General features: G+C 47.2%; 1 protein-coding gene across 1 annotated transcript; it reads right to left on the bottom strand.

Moving 5' to 3' along the window:
- Positions 1-13630: 13630 nt before the first annotated feature.
- LOC121552091 (rho-related GTP-binding protein RhoB-like) lies at positions 13631-15549 on the bottom strand. Its single transcript, XM_041864811.2, has one exon. It carries the CDS (start codon positions 15359-15361, stop codon positions 14771-14773), a length of 591 nt encoding a protein of 196 aa, XP_041720745.1. The 5' UTR covers positions 15362-15549; the 3' UTR covers positions 13631-14770.
- Between the last annotated feature and the right edge of the window lie 99 nt (positions 15550-15648).

Consider the following 15648-nt stretch of genomic DNA (forward strand, 5'->3'; position numbering starts at 1 on the left):
AGTGCAATACTTCAGTAGCCCTCATGGAGATGCTGTGGCAGCCAAAAACCTATTGAGTGTTTCCAATGTCTCTAGTCTGAGAGATAGGCCTAGTATTCATACACTAAATATGAGAAAGAAACTGAATTATTTCTTAATATGAGGGATTATACAGCCTGATACAAACTTGTTCAAAAGCCAGAACAATAAGGAATTTATAAAAATGTTTACAACACACTCTCTTAACTACCAAAACGTACAGTCGTGGTCAAAAGTTTTGAGAATGACACAAATATACATTTTCACAAAGTCTGCTGCCTCAGTTTTTATGATGGCAATTTGCATATACTCCAGAATGTTATGAAGAGTGATCAGAGGAATTGCAATTAATTGCAAAGTCCCTCTTTGCCATGAAAATGAACTTAATCCCCAAAAAACATTTCCACTGCATTTCAGCCCTGCCACAAAAGGACCAGCTGACATCATGTCAGTGATTCTCTCGTTAACACAGGTGAGAGTGTTGACGAGGACAAGGCTGGAGATCACTCTGTCATGCTGATTGAGTTAGAATAACAGACTGGAAGCTTTAAAAGGAGGGTGGTGCTTGAAATCATTGTTCTTCAAATGTTAACCATGGTTACCTGCAAGGAAACACGTGCCGTCATCATTGCTTTACACAAAAAGGGCTTCACAGGCAAGGATATTGCTGCTAGTAAGATTGCACCTAAATCAACCATTTATCGGATCATCAACAACTTCAAGGAGATAGGTTCAATTGTTGTGAAGAAGGCTTCAGGGCGCCCAAGAAAGTCCAGCAAGCACCAGGACCGTCTCCTAAAGTTGATTCAGCTGCGGGATCGGGGCACCACCAGTGCAGAGCTTTCTCAGGAATGGCAGCAGGCAGGTGTGAGTGCATCTGCACGCACAGTGAGGTGAAGACTTTTGGAGGATAGCCTGGTGTCAAGAAGGGCAGCGAGGAAGCCACTTCTCTCCAGGAATATCATCAGGGACAGACTGATATTCTGCAAAGAGTACAGGGATTGGACTGCTGAGGACTGGGGTGAGTGCTACCAGCAGTCCTGTGTCATGCCAACAGTAAAGCATCCTGAGACCATTCATGTGTGGGGTTGCTTCTCAGCCAAGGGAGTGGGCTCAATCACAATTTTGCCTAAGAACACAGCCATGAATAAAGAATGGTAACAACACATCCTCCGAGAGCAACTTCTCCCAACCATCCAAGAACAGTTTGGTGACGAACAATGCCTTTTCCAGCATGATGGAGCACCTTGCCAAAAGGCAAAAGTGATAACTAAGTGGCTCAGGGAACAAAACATCGACATTTTGGGTCCATGGCCAGGAAACTCCCCAGACCTTAATCCCATTGAGAACTTGTGGTCAATCCTCAAGAGGCGGGTGGACAAACAAAAACCCACAAATTCTGACAAACTCCAAGCATTGATTATGCAAGAATGGGCTGCCATCAGTCAGGATGTGGCCCAGAAGTTAATTGACAGCATGCCAGGGCGGATTGCAGAGGTCTTGAAAAAGAAGGGTCAACACTGCAAATATTGACTCTTTGCATTACTTAATGTAATTGTCAATAAAAGCCTTTGACGCTTATGGAATGCTTGTAATTATACTTCAGTATACCATAGTTACATCTGACAAAAATATCTAAAAACACTGAAGCAGCAAACTTTGTGAAGACCAATACTTGTGTCATTCTCAAAACTCATGACCATGATTTTGACCATGATTCTCAAAACTTTTGACCATGACTGTACTGTCCTACCCGGCAGGTAGCTTAGTGGTTAAGAGCGTTGTGCCAGTACCCGAAAGGTCGCTGGTTCTAATCCCCGAGCCGACTAGGTGAAAAATCTGTCGATGTGCCCTTGAGCAAGGCACTTAACCCTAATTGCTCCTGTAAGTCGCTCTGGATAAGAGCGTCTGCTAAATGACTAAAATGTAATGTAAAATGAATAATTTTAAGATATTTCACAGCATCATCTGATTTGTATCCATCAGGTAATGAATAACCGTAGAATCTTATGGCATTCCATCATTTACACGCCAATGTAACTTTCTTCAACAAACATGCCCACCCTTAAATTGAATGGTATTCTATGGTCTAAAGAAAGACTATGGCCTCATTGCTAGCGTGTCTCTGCTCATACAATTGATTAACAAAATGATGAGGCTGGAGAAAAGCTTTACTGTAATTTCCACAGTCCTTGGTTATGATACTGGTATGCTCAGTGCTGTAAAGCCAGTGGGTGAAATCCTCAACTCCCTCCTAATGGAACTTCTAAAACTACACTACCAGTCAAAAGTTCATTCCAGGGTTTTTCTTTATTTTCACAATTTTCTACATTGTAGAATAATAGTGAAGACATCAAAACTATAAAATAACACATTTGGAATCATGTAGTAACCAAAAAAGAGTTAAACAAATCTAAATATATTTTATATTTGAGATTCTTCAAAGTAGCCACCCTTTGCCTTGATGACAGCTTTGCACACTCTTGGCATTCTCTCAACCAGCTTCACCTGGAATGCTTTTCCAACAGTCTTGAAGGAGTTCCCACATATGCTGAGCACTTGTTGGCTGCTTGTCCTTCACTCTGCGGTCCGACTCATCCCAAACCATCTCAATTTGGTTGAGGTCGGGGGATTGTGGAGGCCAGGTCATCTGATGCAGCACTCCATCACTCTCCTTCTTGGTAAAATAGCCCTTACACAGCTTGGAGGTGTGTTGGGTCATTGTCCTGTTGAAAACAAATGATAGTCCCACTAAGCCCAAACCAGATGAGATGGCGTATTGCTGCAGAATGCTGTTGGAGCCATGCTGGTTAAGTGTGCCTTGAATTCTAAATACATCACAGACAGTGTCACCAGCAAAGCAGCCCCACACCATAACACCTCCTCCTGCATGCTTTACAATGGGAAAAACACATGCAGAGATCATCCATTCACCCACATCGCATCTCACAAAGACACGGCGGTTGGAACCAAAAATCTCAAATTTGGATTTGTCAGAAGCTGATGTGGATGCGGTGTTGGAGTCAGGCGCAGGACACAGAAGCTTAGCCGAAAACGACTTTAATTGTCACAAAGACAAATACAAAATAACGGGCCTCAAAACACAGGAGGCGAGCGATTACGCAAACAGTGCGTAAAACACTAACAACTAGAAAACAAATAACATACACCAGCGGACAGGCGGACAACAACACACAACTGCAAACAAAACCAAAGGAAACTTATAGGTGACCTAATCAATACATAATACGAAACAGGTGCACCAACAAGACAAAACCAAACAAACATAGAGAACATCAAGCGGTAGCAGCTAGTACTCCGGGGACGACGAACGCCGAAGCCTGCCCGAACAAGGAGGAGGAGCAGTCTCGGCGGAATTCGTGACAGTACCCCCCCCTGGACGCGCGGCTCCAGCCGTGCGCCGACCCCGGCCTCGGGGACGGCCAGGAGGACGTGGAGCAGGGCGCGTAGGATGACTACGGTGGAACTCAGTCAGGAGGGATGGATCTAAAATGTCACTCCTAGGCACCCAGCACCGTTCCTCCGGACCGTACCCCTCCCACTCCACGAGATATTGTAGACCCCCCATCCGACGTCTCGAATCCACGATGGACCGGACTGAGTACGACGGAGCCCCCTCGATGTCCAGTGGGGGCGGAGGGGTCTCTCTTATCTCACTCTCCTGGAGTGGACCAGCTACGACCGGCCTGAGAAGAGACACATGGAACGAGGGGTTAATGTGATAGTCATTAGGCAGTTGCAACTTGTAACACACCTCGTTCAATCTCCTCAGGACTTTAAATGGCCCCACAAACCGCCGGCCAAGCTTCCGGCAGGGCAGGCGAAGGGGCAGGTTTCGAGTCGAGAGCCAGACTCGATCTCCAGGGGCGTATACTGGACCCTCACTGCGGTGGAGATCGGCGCTCGCCTTCTGCCTGCGGATGGCCCGCTGCAGATGTACGTGTGCAGCGTTCCACGTCTCCTCCGAGCGCCGAAACCACTCATCCACCGCAGGAGCCTCGATCTGGCTCTGATGCCATGGTGCCAGAACCGGCTGATACCCTAACACGCACTGAAAAGGGGTCAGGTTAGTAGAGGAGTGGCGAAGAGAGTTCTGAGCCATCTCTGCCCAGGGGATATACCCCGACCACTCCTCCGGCCGGCCCTGGCAATAGGATCTCAGAAACCTACCCACATCCTGGTTCACTCTCTCCACCTGCCCGTTACTCTCAGGGTGGTAACCCGAGGTAAGGCTAACCGAGACCCCCAAGCTTTCCATGAACGCCCTCCAGACTCTAGAGGTGAATTGGGGACCCCGATCAGACACTATATCCTCGGGAACCCCGTAGTGCCGGAAGACGTGGGTGAACAAAGCCTCAGCGGTCTGTAGGGCAGTAGGGAGACCCGGCATTGGAATGAGACGACAGGCCTTAGAGAACCGATCCACAACGACCAGAATAGTGGTATTCCCCTGAGAGGGGGGAAGGTCCGTGACAAAGTCCACCGATAGGTGAGACCACGGCCGTTGTGGAACGGGCAGGGGTTGTAACTTCCCCCTGGGCAGGTGTCTAGGCGCCTTACACTGAGCGCACACCGAGCAGGAGGAGACATAAACCCTCACGTCCCTAGCCAAAGTTGGCCACCAGTACTTAACACTAAGGCAGTGCACTGTCCGGCCAATACCTGGATGTCCAGAGGAGGGTGACGTATGAGCCCAATAAATGAGACGATCACGGACCTCGAGCGGCACGTACGTCCGACCCACTGGACACTCTGGGGGAGTAGGGTCGGTGCGTAACGCCCGCTCAATTTCCGCATCGACCTCCCATACCACCGGTGCCACCAGACAAGACTCCGGCAGTATGGGAGTGGGCTCAATGGACCTCTCCTCTGTGTCATACCGCCGGGACAGGGCGTCTGCCTTACCGTTCTGGGACCCTGGGATGTAAGTGATCTTAAAAAGCGAACCGGGTCAGAAACATGTTCCACCTAGCCTGACGAGGGTTCAATCTCCTAGCTGCCCGGATGTACTCCAGGTTACGATGGTCAGTCAGAATGAGAAAAGGGTGTTGAGCCCCCTCAAGCCAATGCCTCCACACCTTTAGGGCTTGAACCACGGCTAACAGCTCCCTGTCCCCTACGTCATAATTACGTTCCGCCGGACTGAGCTTTTAGAATAAAAAGCGCAGGGACGGAGCTTAGGAGGCGTGCCGGAGCGTTGCGACAGTACTGCCCCAATACCGGCCTCTGACGCGTCCACCTCTACCTGGAACGCTAAAGCGGGGTCCGGGTGCGCCAGCACCGGAGCCGAAGTGAACAGGTCCTTCAGTTTACAAAACGCCCTGTCCGCCTCAGCCGACCACTGCAAACGCACCGGGCCCCCCTTCAGCAGGGAAGTAATGGGAGCTGCCACCTGTCCAAAACCCCGGATAAACCTCCGGTAGTAATTGGAAAAACCCCAAAACTGCTGCACCTCTTTAATAGTGGTTGGGGTTTGCCAGTTACGCACGGCTGACACACGGTCAATCTCCATCTTCACCCCTGACGCAGACAACCGATGACCCAAGAAGGAGATGGACTCCTGGAAAAACAGACATTTCTCTGCCTTGACATACAAGTCATGCTCCAACAGCCTACCCAACACTCGGCGCACAAGGGCTACATGCTCGGCTCGTGTAGCAGAGTACACTAGGATGTCGTCAATGTACACTACCACTCCCTGCCCATGCAGGTCCCGGAAGATTTCGTCCACAAATGATTGGAAGACTGAAGGAGCATTCATTAACCCGTATGGCATGACAAGATACTCATAATGACCTGAGGTGGTACTAAATGCCGTCTTCCATTCATCTCCCTCCCTAATGCGCACCAAGTTATAAGCGCTCCTGAGATCCAGTTTTGTGAAGAAATGCGCTCCGCGTAATGATTCAGTCATACTCGCAATCAGAGGAAGAGGGTAACTGTATTTCACAGTGATCTGATTGAGACTACGGTAATCAATACACGGGCGCAACCCTCCATCCTTCTTCTTCACAAAAAAGAAACTCGAGGACGCAGGGGAAGTGGAGGGCCGTATGTATCCTTGTCTCAGGGACTCAGCTATGTATGTCTCCATAGCCGCCATCTCCTCTTGAGACAGAGGATACACATGGCTCCGTGGGAGTGCCGCACCTGTCTGGAGGTTTATCGCACAATCTCCCTGTCTATGAGGTGGCAATCGCGTCGCCCTCGTCTTGCTGAATACGAGTGCCAAATCCTCATACTCAGGGGGAATGTGCATTGCGGGCACTTGGTTCGGACTCTCCACCGTGGTCGCCCCAACGGAAACACCTAAACATCGCCCAACACACTGGCCAGACCATTCCTTGAGAGCCCTCTGTTGCCACGAAATGGTGAGGTCATGGGTGATTAACCAAGGAAGCCCCAGCACCACGGGATACGCAGGAGAGTCAATTAGGTACAACTGAATAATCTCCTCATGACCCCCCTGAGTCTTCATCTTTAGTGGCGCTGTGACCTCCCTAATCAACTCAGATCCCAACGGGCGGCTATCTAGGGCATGGACAGGAAAGGGTGCATCAACGGGCAGGAGGGGAATTCCTAACTTAGAACAAAATTTCCGATCAATAAAATTCCCAGCTGCGCCTGAATCGACTAGCGCCTTATGCTGGGAATGAGATGCAACCTGAGGAAATACCACAGGTATACACAAGTGAACAACAGAGAGCTCTGGGTGAGTGGGGCGCCTACTCACCTGAAATGACTCCCCAGTGCGCGACCTGTTGCCCCAATTCCCTGGAGACCCTCCCCAGCACCTAGCCGCAGTGTGTCCTCCACGGCCACAGCTGGTGCAGGGGACGGCCCCCCTCAGGTTCTCTCTCCTTCTCTCTCTAGCGCCAGCACCCCCGAGCTCCATAGGGCTCGGCTCGGAGGTGCTGGGGGATGGAATGGATGGCCCCAACTCGGGACGTCCGCGGGTGGCCAGCAGGGTATCCAGACGGATGGACATGTCCACTAGCTGGTCGAAGGACAGATTGGTGTCCCTGCAGGCCAGCTCTCAACGAACGTCCTCACGCAGGCTACACCGATAGTGGTCGATGAGGGCCCTCTCATTCCACCCCGCATCCGCCGCTAGAGTCCGGAAATCCAGGGCGAACTCCTGTGCGCTCCTCTTCCCCTGTCGGAGGTGGAACAGACGCTCCCCCTCCGCTTTACCCTCAGGAGGGTGATCGAAAACAGCCCTGAAGCGGTGGGAGAACTCCGCGTAGCTGATGGTGGCGGCGTCTATTCCCCTCCATTCGGCGTTGGCCCACTCCAACGCCTTGCCGGAGAGACAGGAGATGAGGGCGGAAACGCTCTCGTATCCCGAGGGCGCCGGGTCTATGGTGGCCAGGTAGAGTTCCACCTGAAGGAGGAACCCCTGACACCCGGCTGCGGTGCCATCATACGCCCTCGGGAGCGAGAGCCGAATTCCACTGGATTCCGGAGCTGGTCTGGTGGGGCTGGCCGATGGTGGTGGTAATGTAGGAGGAGGTGTGGGCACGCCTCCCCTTTCCCATCGACGCAGGGTGTTCATCACCTCCTGCATGGCGGAGCCGAGTTGCTGGATCCTGGCGTCCTGGCAGCTGACCCTGTCAGTGTGAAATGTGGATGTGGTGCAGGAATCAGGCGCAGGACACAGAGGCTTCGTCCAACAGGCTTTAGTAAAGTCACGGGAAAACAAACGGGCCTCAACAAGAGCCCGGAAGGCAAAAACGAAATTACGCACACAACGCGTAAAACTCTAATCGCCAAAATAGCGCGCACAACAAGTGCGGAAACTCTCTCCTATACAATGGAGGAAACGAACACTGCACCTTCTGACCGGTGAACAATTACACACAACACAACACCAGACCAACACCATAGTGCCCTCAAAGCTCATCACTAAGCTAAGGATCCTGGGACTAAACACCTCCCTCTGCAACTGGATCCTGGACTTCCTGACGGGCCGCCCCCAGGTGGTAAGGGTAGGTAACAACACATCTGCCACACTGATCCTCAACACGGGGGCCCCTCAGGGGTGCGTGCTCAGTCCCCTCCTGTACTCTCTGTTCACCCATGACTGCATGGCCAGGCACGACTCCAACACCATCATTAAGTTTGCCGACGACACAACAGTGGTAGGCCTGATCACCGACAACGATGAGACAGCCTATAGGGGAGGAGGTCAGAGATCTGGCCGTGTGGTGCCAGGACAACAACCTCTCCCTCAACGTGACCAAGACAAAGGAGATGATTGTGGACTACAGGAAAAAAAAGAGGACTGAGCACGCCCCCCATTCTCATCGACGGGGCTGTAGTGGAACAGGTTGAGAGCGTCAAGTTCCTTGGTGTCCACATCACCAACGAACTATCATGGTCCAAACACACCAAGACAGTCGTGAAGAGGGCACGACAAAGCCTATTCCCCCCTCAGGAGACTAAAAAGATTTGGCATGGGTCCTCAGATCCTCAAGAAATTCTACAGCTGCACCATCGAGAGCATCCTGACTGGTTGCATCACCGCCTGGTATGGCAACTGCTTGGCCTCTGACCGCAAGGCACTACAGAGGGTAGTGCGTACGGCCCAGTACATCACAGGGGCAAAGCTCCCTGCCATCCAGGACCTCTATACCAGGCGGTGTCAGAGGAAGGCCCTCAAAATTGTCAAAGACTCCAGTCACCCTAGTCATAGACTGTTCTCTCTGCTACCGCACGGCAAGCGGTACCGGAGTGCCAAGTCTAGGTCCAAAAGACTTCTCAACAGCTTCTACCCCCAAGCCATAAGACTCCTGAACAGCTAATCATGGCTACCCGGACTATTTGCACTGCCCCCCCCACCCCATACTTTTTACGCTGCTGCTACTCTGTTAAGTATTTATGCATAGTCACTTTAACTCTACCCACATGTACATATTACCTCAACTACCTCAACTAGTCGGTGCCCCCCGCACATTGACTATGCAACGGTACCCCCCTGTATATATAGCCTCCCTACTGTCACTTTATTCTATTGTATATATAGCCTCCCTACTGTCACTTTATTTTTACTTCTGCTCTTTTTTTCTCAACACTTTTTTGTTGTTGTTTTATTCTTACTTTTTTGTTTAAAATAAATGCACTGTTGGTTAAGGGCTGTAAGTAAGCATTTCACTGTAATGTCTGCACCTGTTGTATTCGGCGCATGTGACCAATAAAATTTGATTTGATTTGATTTAAAACAACGAGAACTTATAGGACACATAATAAACACTAAACGGAAACAGGTGTACCAATAAGACAAAACCAAACAAACATCGAAAACATACAACGGTGGCAGCTAGTACTCCGGGGACGACGACCGCCGAAGCCTGCCCGAACAAGGAGGAGGAGCAGCCTCGGCCGAAACTGTGACAGACCCGATCCTCCAGCGACTCAGTCGCCGCCGCTGCTCCTGCTGACTCCATAGTATGGTGTGTTGTTCTGTCAAAAGCTGATGTGGATGCGGTGTTGGAGTCAGGCGCAGGACACAGAAGCTTAGTCGAAAACGACTTTAATTGTCACAAAGACAAATACAAAATAACGGGCCTCAAAACACAGGAGGCGAGCGATTGCGCAAACAGTGCGTAAAACACTAACAACTAGAAAACAAATAACATACACAAGCGGACAGGCGGACAACAACACACAACTGCAAACAAAACCAAAGGAAACGTATAGGTGACATAATCAATACATAATACGAAACAGGTGCACCAACAAGACAAAACCAAACAAACATAGAGAACATCAAGCAGCTAGTAGCAGCTAGTACTCCAAAACAAGGAGGAGGAGCAGTCTCGGCGGAATTCGTGACAGGATTCCAGATTCGTGACAGGATTCCACCGGTCTAATGTCCATTGCTCGTGTTTCTTGGCCCAAGCAAGTCTCTTCTTCTTATTGGTGTCCTTTAGTAGTGGTTTCTTTGCAGCAATTCGACCATGAAGGCATGATTCACACAGTCTCCTCTGAACAGTTGATGTTGAGATGTGTCTGTTACTTGAACTCTGTGAAGCATTTATTTGGGCTGCAATTTCTGAGGCTGGTAACTCTAATGAACTTATCCTCTGCAGCAGAGGTAACTCTGGGTCTTCCATTCCTGTGGTGGTCATCATGAGAGCCAGTTTCATCATAGCGCTTGATGGTTTTGGCGACTGCACTTAAAGAAACGTTCAAAGTTCTTGACATTTTCCGTATTGACTGACCTTCATGTCTTAAAGTAATGATGGACTTGTCACAACACAACTGATTGGCTCAAATGCATTAAGAAGGAAAAAATTCCACAAAGTAACTTTTAAGAAGGCACACCTGTTAATTGAAATGAATTCTAGGTGACTACCTCATGAAGCTGGTTGAGAGAATGCCAAGAGTATGCAAAGCTGTCATCAAAGCAAATGGTGACTGTTTGAAGAATCTCAAATATAAAATATATTTTGATTTGTTTAACACTTTTTTGGTTACTACATGATTCCATATGTGTTATTTCATAGTTTTGATGTCTTCACTATTATTCTACAATGTAGAACATTTAAAAAATAAAGAAAACCCTGTAGCTCAGTTGGTAGAGCATGGCGCTTGCAACGCCAGGGTTGTGGGTTTGTTTCCTACGGGGGGCCAGTATGAAAATGTATGCACTCACTAACTGTAAGTCGCTCTGGATAAGAGCGTCTGCTAAATGACTAAAATATAAATGTAAAAAACCCTTGAATGAGTAGGTGTTCTAAAACTTTTGACCGGTAGTGTATATCATCATCCGGCGGCAGGTTGCCTAGCGTTTAAGAGCATTGGGCCATTAATCGAAAGGTCGCTGAGCCGACTAGGTGATAAATCTGTCGATGTGCCCTTTAGCAAGGCACTTAACACAAACTGCTCCTGTAAGTCGCTCTGGATAAGAGTGTCTGCTAAATGACTAAGATGTAAATGAAAAATGTATTATGACAACCAACTTGTGATCATGAAACACACTGTGATCCATCTGTGTAGTTGTGTGGAATATTGTCTGTGTAATTTATATATGGGCTCAATTCTTACATGCAAGGTCATGAACCTACTGTTCCTGGTACACACACTATTTTATGGGCCTGGATATAAAACCATTTGTAATTTTAAACATCTTCACTGCAGTGTTTAAACAGAGTATCAAGTGTAGTGGAGTTTATGTAGTTGGAGCTGAAAATAGTGGAGAGTTGCTGTGGTGTAGGCCTAGCTCAATGTTAGGCTTTCAAGTGAGGGCCTATGAGGTCATTGTTTATAACTATCAATTCTCTATTACATTTTAGTCATTTAGCAGACGCTCTTATCCAGAGCGACTTACAGTTAGTGAATGCATACGTATTTTTTTCAAACAAACCCACATCCCTGCCGGCCAAACCCTCCCCTACCTTGGACGACGCTGGACCAATTGTGCGCCGCCCATGGGTCTCCTGGTTGCGGCCGGCTGCGACAGAGCCTGGACTCGAACCAGGATCTCTAGTGGCACAGCTAGCACTGCGATGCAGTGCCTTAGACCACTGCGCCACTCGGCAACTGCTATTAATATCCCCACTTCCCTGTGATTTACAACAACAGTCTGATGTGACTCTGTCATATAAATGGGAAACCCGTTTGGCACATAGGGGAACGGAGATTAGATATTGATTGTCCTGCTGCCGGCAATTGTTCCCTTGAATTCTCTATTGCTTTTCCAATTAAAACTTTCCATTAATTTCATTTTTAGCACTATTCAGAGATACTGGGTGGAGTTTAGTAACTAGGTTTTGGTTTAAATCAACCTACAAATGCACAGATCTATGTAATGTTGCAGAGATGATGTAGTATAATGTTGCATACTTTAGTTTGTTTCCTACCAATTTACCTTTGTTGATGAATTTATCTAGGACTGAGAGTAATTTTTTGGGACAGTCCCTACCAAAAAAATGTCCTCTACTTTGCCTTTTACATGGGAAAACCCCCCATTGTTGGAACATTTATGGTCGTAGTATCCGAAGGCAGACTTCCTCCATTTGGAACCAGACCCAATAGCTATCTTTAAACTTGTTTAACCATGAAAACCATGTTTTCTGCCCTCCTTCAGGAAGAATTCAGTCATACATGATTATATGTGGAAAAGGGAGGAATGGAGGAAATGGTATATGAAAGAGATGAGGGTACATTGTGTTCCTATCCTGAACGTAAACAAAGGGTCCAGCAACAGAACTTTATAGTAAAGAATGTGACTTAAAAAAAAGCAACCCTTATAGTTCTCCAAAACTTGATTACTGGGAATAAACCAGCTATAAATAGGTCCCACCCATCACCTGTATGTTGATTCACAGGCAATTTTAACGTGGTACTGTAAAGGTAGGGCACCACAAACATCAATAAAACACAGGGTTTATTGAACACTGACAAAGACCACATCATATCAAGATGTCTTGCCATTAACTGAGTGCCTTCTCAAACATTCACTGTGCAACTCATTTTTGTTGCTTTCAACTGAACACCTTTCACCTTCCTATGTAACCTGGCTGGGCAGCTAAGAACTTCTGTGTCTACAAAAAAGTCCCTCATGTTTTTCCTGCATTCTTTTTTTCTTCATCCTTCCGTCTCCACTGCACCTGTTTTTAGACAAAGTAGATTAAAACTACAGTATAATATCCTGACAGTTCTCTTGATAGAAACATCCCAAAATAACTCATTTTAGAAACACACACTTGCTTTCTTATCTTCCCGGTTTAAACCAATAATGTAGACAATAGAGAGTAGAATGGGACAGAATTGCATGTCATTATTGTCCTAAACCACGAAGCTGACCACCGTAATATTTAGTAGGCCTACCAGTGTTTCGTCATTTGTGTGGTTGGGCTGTGATGGAAAGCAGCCTCCCAGTGTTTCGTCATTTGTGTGGTTGGGCTGTGATGGAAAGCAGCCTCCCAGTGCTTCGTCATTTGTGTGGTTGGGCTGTGATGGAAAGCAGCCTCCCAGTGCTTCGTCATTTGTGTGGTTGGGCTGTGATGGAAAGCAGTCTCCCAATTTTCCAGTTTGCCCAGTCCCCATATTACAACAGTGCCTTTGTGTTTTCTGTCCTAATTTCATCCCCTTGTGCTGTAATACTATTTCCAATATATATATATATATAACTGTATTATTTATTTATTTTGATAGCTGTTAAATTAGCTTTCCATACCACCTACCCCCTTCCTGCATAAGGGGTAGTTTGTGTTGTCCTTAATTGTGTTGCCATTTATCCCAAACAAGGCTATGAGAGAGTGAAAATATGCAGGATGTGGGTTAACTGCTGCTATCAGTAAGCTATAGCTGCATTACATAAGTGGATTGCTTTGTGACCCTGAGCATCACTAGACCCATAAGTCAGCGGTGAGAGATCCTTTTCACATTTTATGTCCCTATAACAGTGACCTTAAATTCCTGACTTGAGTTCATTCTTGCTATGATGATCCACTATGAAACTGTCCCTATGTGAGACAGATAATTATCCACAAAAGTCAAATAATTAGGTTGTCCCATGTGCATTTACAGTTTACATCCACAGCAGCAGGCCATACAAATGGAATTCAACTGGCAGTAGGCTATACACATTCTGATCATATATTTATTATTTAAAACATAAAACAATAGAAACTACTGACAAACTTGAAACTATGACAAAAATATTGCACTATGGGGATCTTTTTGAAACTCCACCATATACAGTATGTGAAATAATTGCATTCATGCTTTACACAGTGCTGCAGAGTGGTATCCCTGTCATGTTAATGCAATGTCACACACACACACACACAGCAGGATGTACAGCCTTTTAAAAACACATGGAGAGCAGCTTAACAAAAAAAGAAATGGAAATGTTCCTTACAAGCCAGAATGTTGAATAAAATTGTTTGAATTTATTCTACCAGTTGCCTGTTTGGTTGGTCCTTCAGCTGCTTGGAATTTGAGACAAAATATCCACAGGAGAGTATTGTTTACAATACTTTTTAAAGTGCTAGTACTGAAGTTGAAATTTCTATCACCTGGCACATGTGCAAAACCATGTAAACACCTGTTACTATGCATAAGTTACGTGCACGTGCCTTTGGTCATGAGCAAACATCTTGATTGCTACACACAGACATGCGTTTTGAAGTTGGTTTAATAATACGTTCCTGTGGATATTTTGTCTCAAATGTCGACCAGCTGAAGGACCAACACCACGCACAATCGGCAGATTAAGTTGAAATAGAATTGTATTCAACATTCGTGACAGACAAGGGAAGTTTAGGTTTTTGTCTATGTAAATGTGCATGGCGTTGCCTACACAATTGAAGGCATCGCCACATTTCGTGACTAACTGGTTGCATGTCAACAAGCCTTGGCACCCGACACTCAAGTAGGCTACTTGGAACAAGATCCTCAAAGGCTACAGCATCATTTTAGGCAGCATCCTGAATGCTTGACAAACGTATTTATTCAGTAAATTAGAGTCGCAGGGAGTGTCAGTTGTAGGCTACTTGTATTAGATTATGTATTCGCGTCAATGAAGGGATCAGGTGAATAGATCCAGATGATCCACAATCTGAGGATTATTTATTTTTCATGGCTACCGGCTCGCAAGAAAGTATTTAGCCTAATGGGAGACGCACAGACTTGGTCATGCATCTTTTCAAGCACAATGACAACAGGTCTTGGCAGCCGTACATTAACGTAAGAGACATTATTGCTCACGTTAGCTGTTCATTCACAACAACAGACAGCAGTTCCCACAACCGCTGGAGGGTTTTGATCTCTTCTGTAATGAAGCACGTGTCGCAGTGTCGAACACCTCCCGAATACCATCCTTCGTTTTAGCAGAACACTCCAAATAGTCATACGCGCCAATGCGCACGGCCATGGCCCGCCCGTCCTCGGTTTTCACTGGTTCCTGTTTCATTCTGGACAGCTCGCTCCTAACATTCTCGTCGTTGCGCAAGTCTCTCTTGTTAGCAACTAAAATAATAGGCACGTTGGGACAAAAGTGCTTTACCTCTGGCACCCATTTCTCTGGGATGTTTTCGAGGGAGTCTGGGCTGTCCACGGAAAAGCACATCAGAATGACATCAGTGTCCGGATAGGACAGCGGGCGAAGGCGGTCGTAGTCCTCCTGTCCAGCCGTGTCCCACAGTGCTAGTTGAACTTGCTTGGTGTCCACTTCAATATCGGCCACATAGTTGTCAAATACAGTAGGCACATAGACCTCAGGAAACTCGTCTTTACTGAACACAATCAGCAAGCAGGTCTTTCCACACGCGCCGTCACCTACTACGACCAGCTTTTTTCGTATCTCTGCCATTTGCTGCTCTTAACCGATACTTTCCCTTGATCCTAACTGTTTAACAAATATGACGTCTGTGTTGGCTAAGAAGTCCGATTCTGGCTGTACGAGTCTGGTTAAACTTCCCTGAATGTAGCCTTGTGCGTTTCTCTGCTGGATTCGATATTTCTCAGCTATTTGCTCCCTGTCCAGCAACTGACTTCCTTTATAAAGAGCATGGGCGCTTTCTTAATATAGCAATCCAATCGGAAGTAGGGCGGTGAGATCATTATTTCAAAAGAAGGAGGTGATTGGATCCCAGACCT

Source organism: Coregonus clupeaformis, chromosome 36, assembly GCF_020615455.1.
Source record: "Coregonus clupeaformis isolate EN_2021a chromosome 36, ASM2061545v1, whole genome shotgun sequence".
Lineage (NCBI taxonomy): Eukaryota > Metazoa > Chordata > Actinopteri > Salmoniformes > Salmonidae > Coregonus > Coregonus clupeaformis.

What these genes read in the sequence shown, in the direction of transcription:
- LOC121552091 (XM_041864811.2), bottom strand. Translation starts at nt 15,361, where the DNA reads ATGGCAGAGATACGAAAAAAGCTGGTCGTAGTAGGTGACGGCGCGTGT.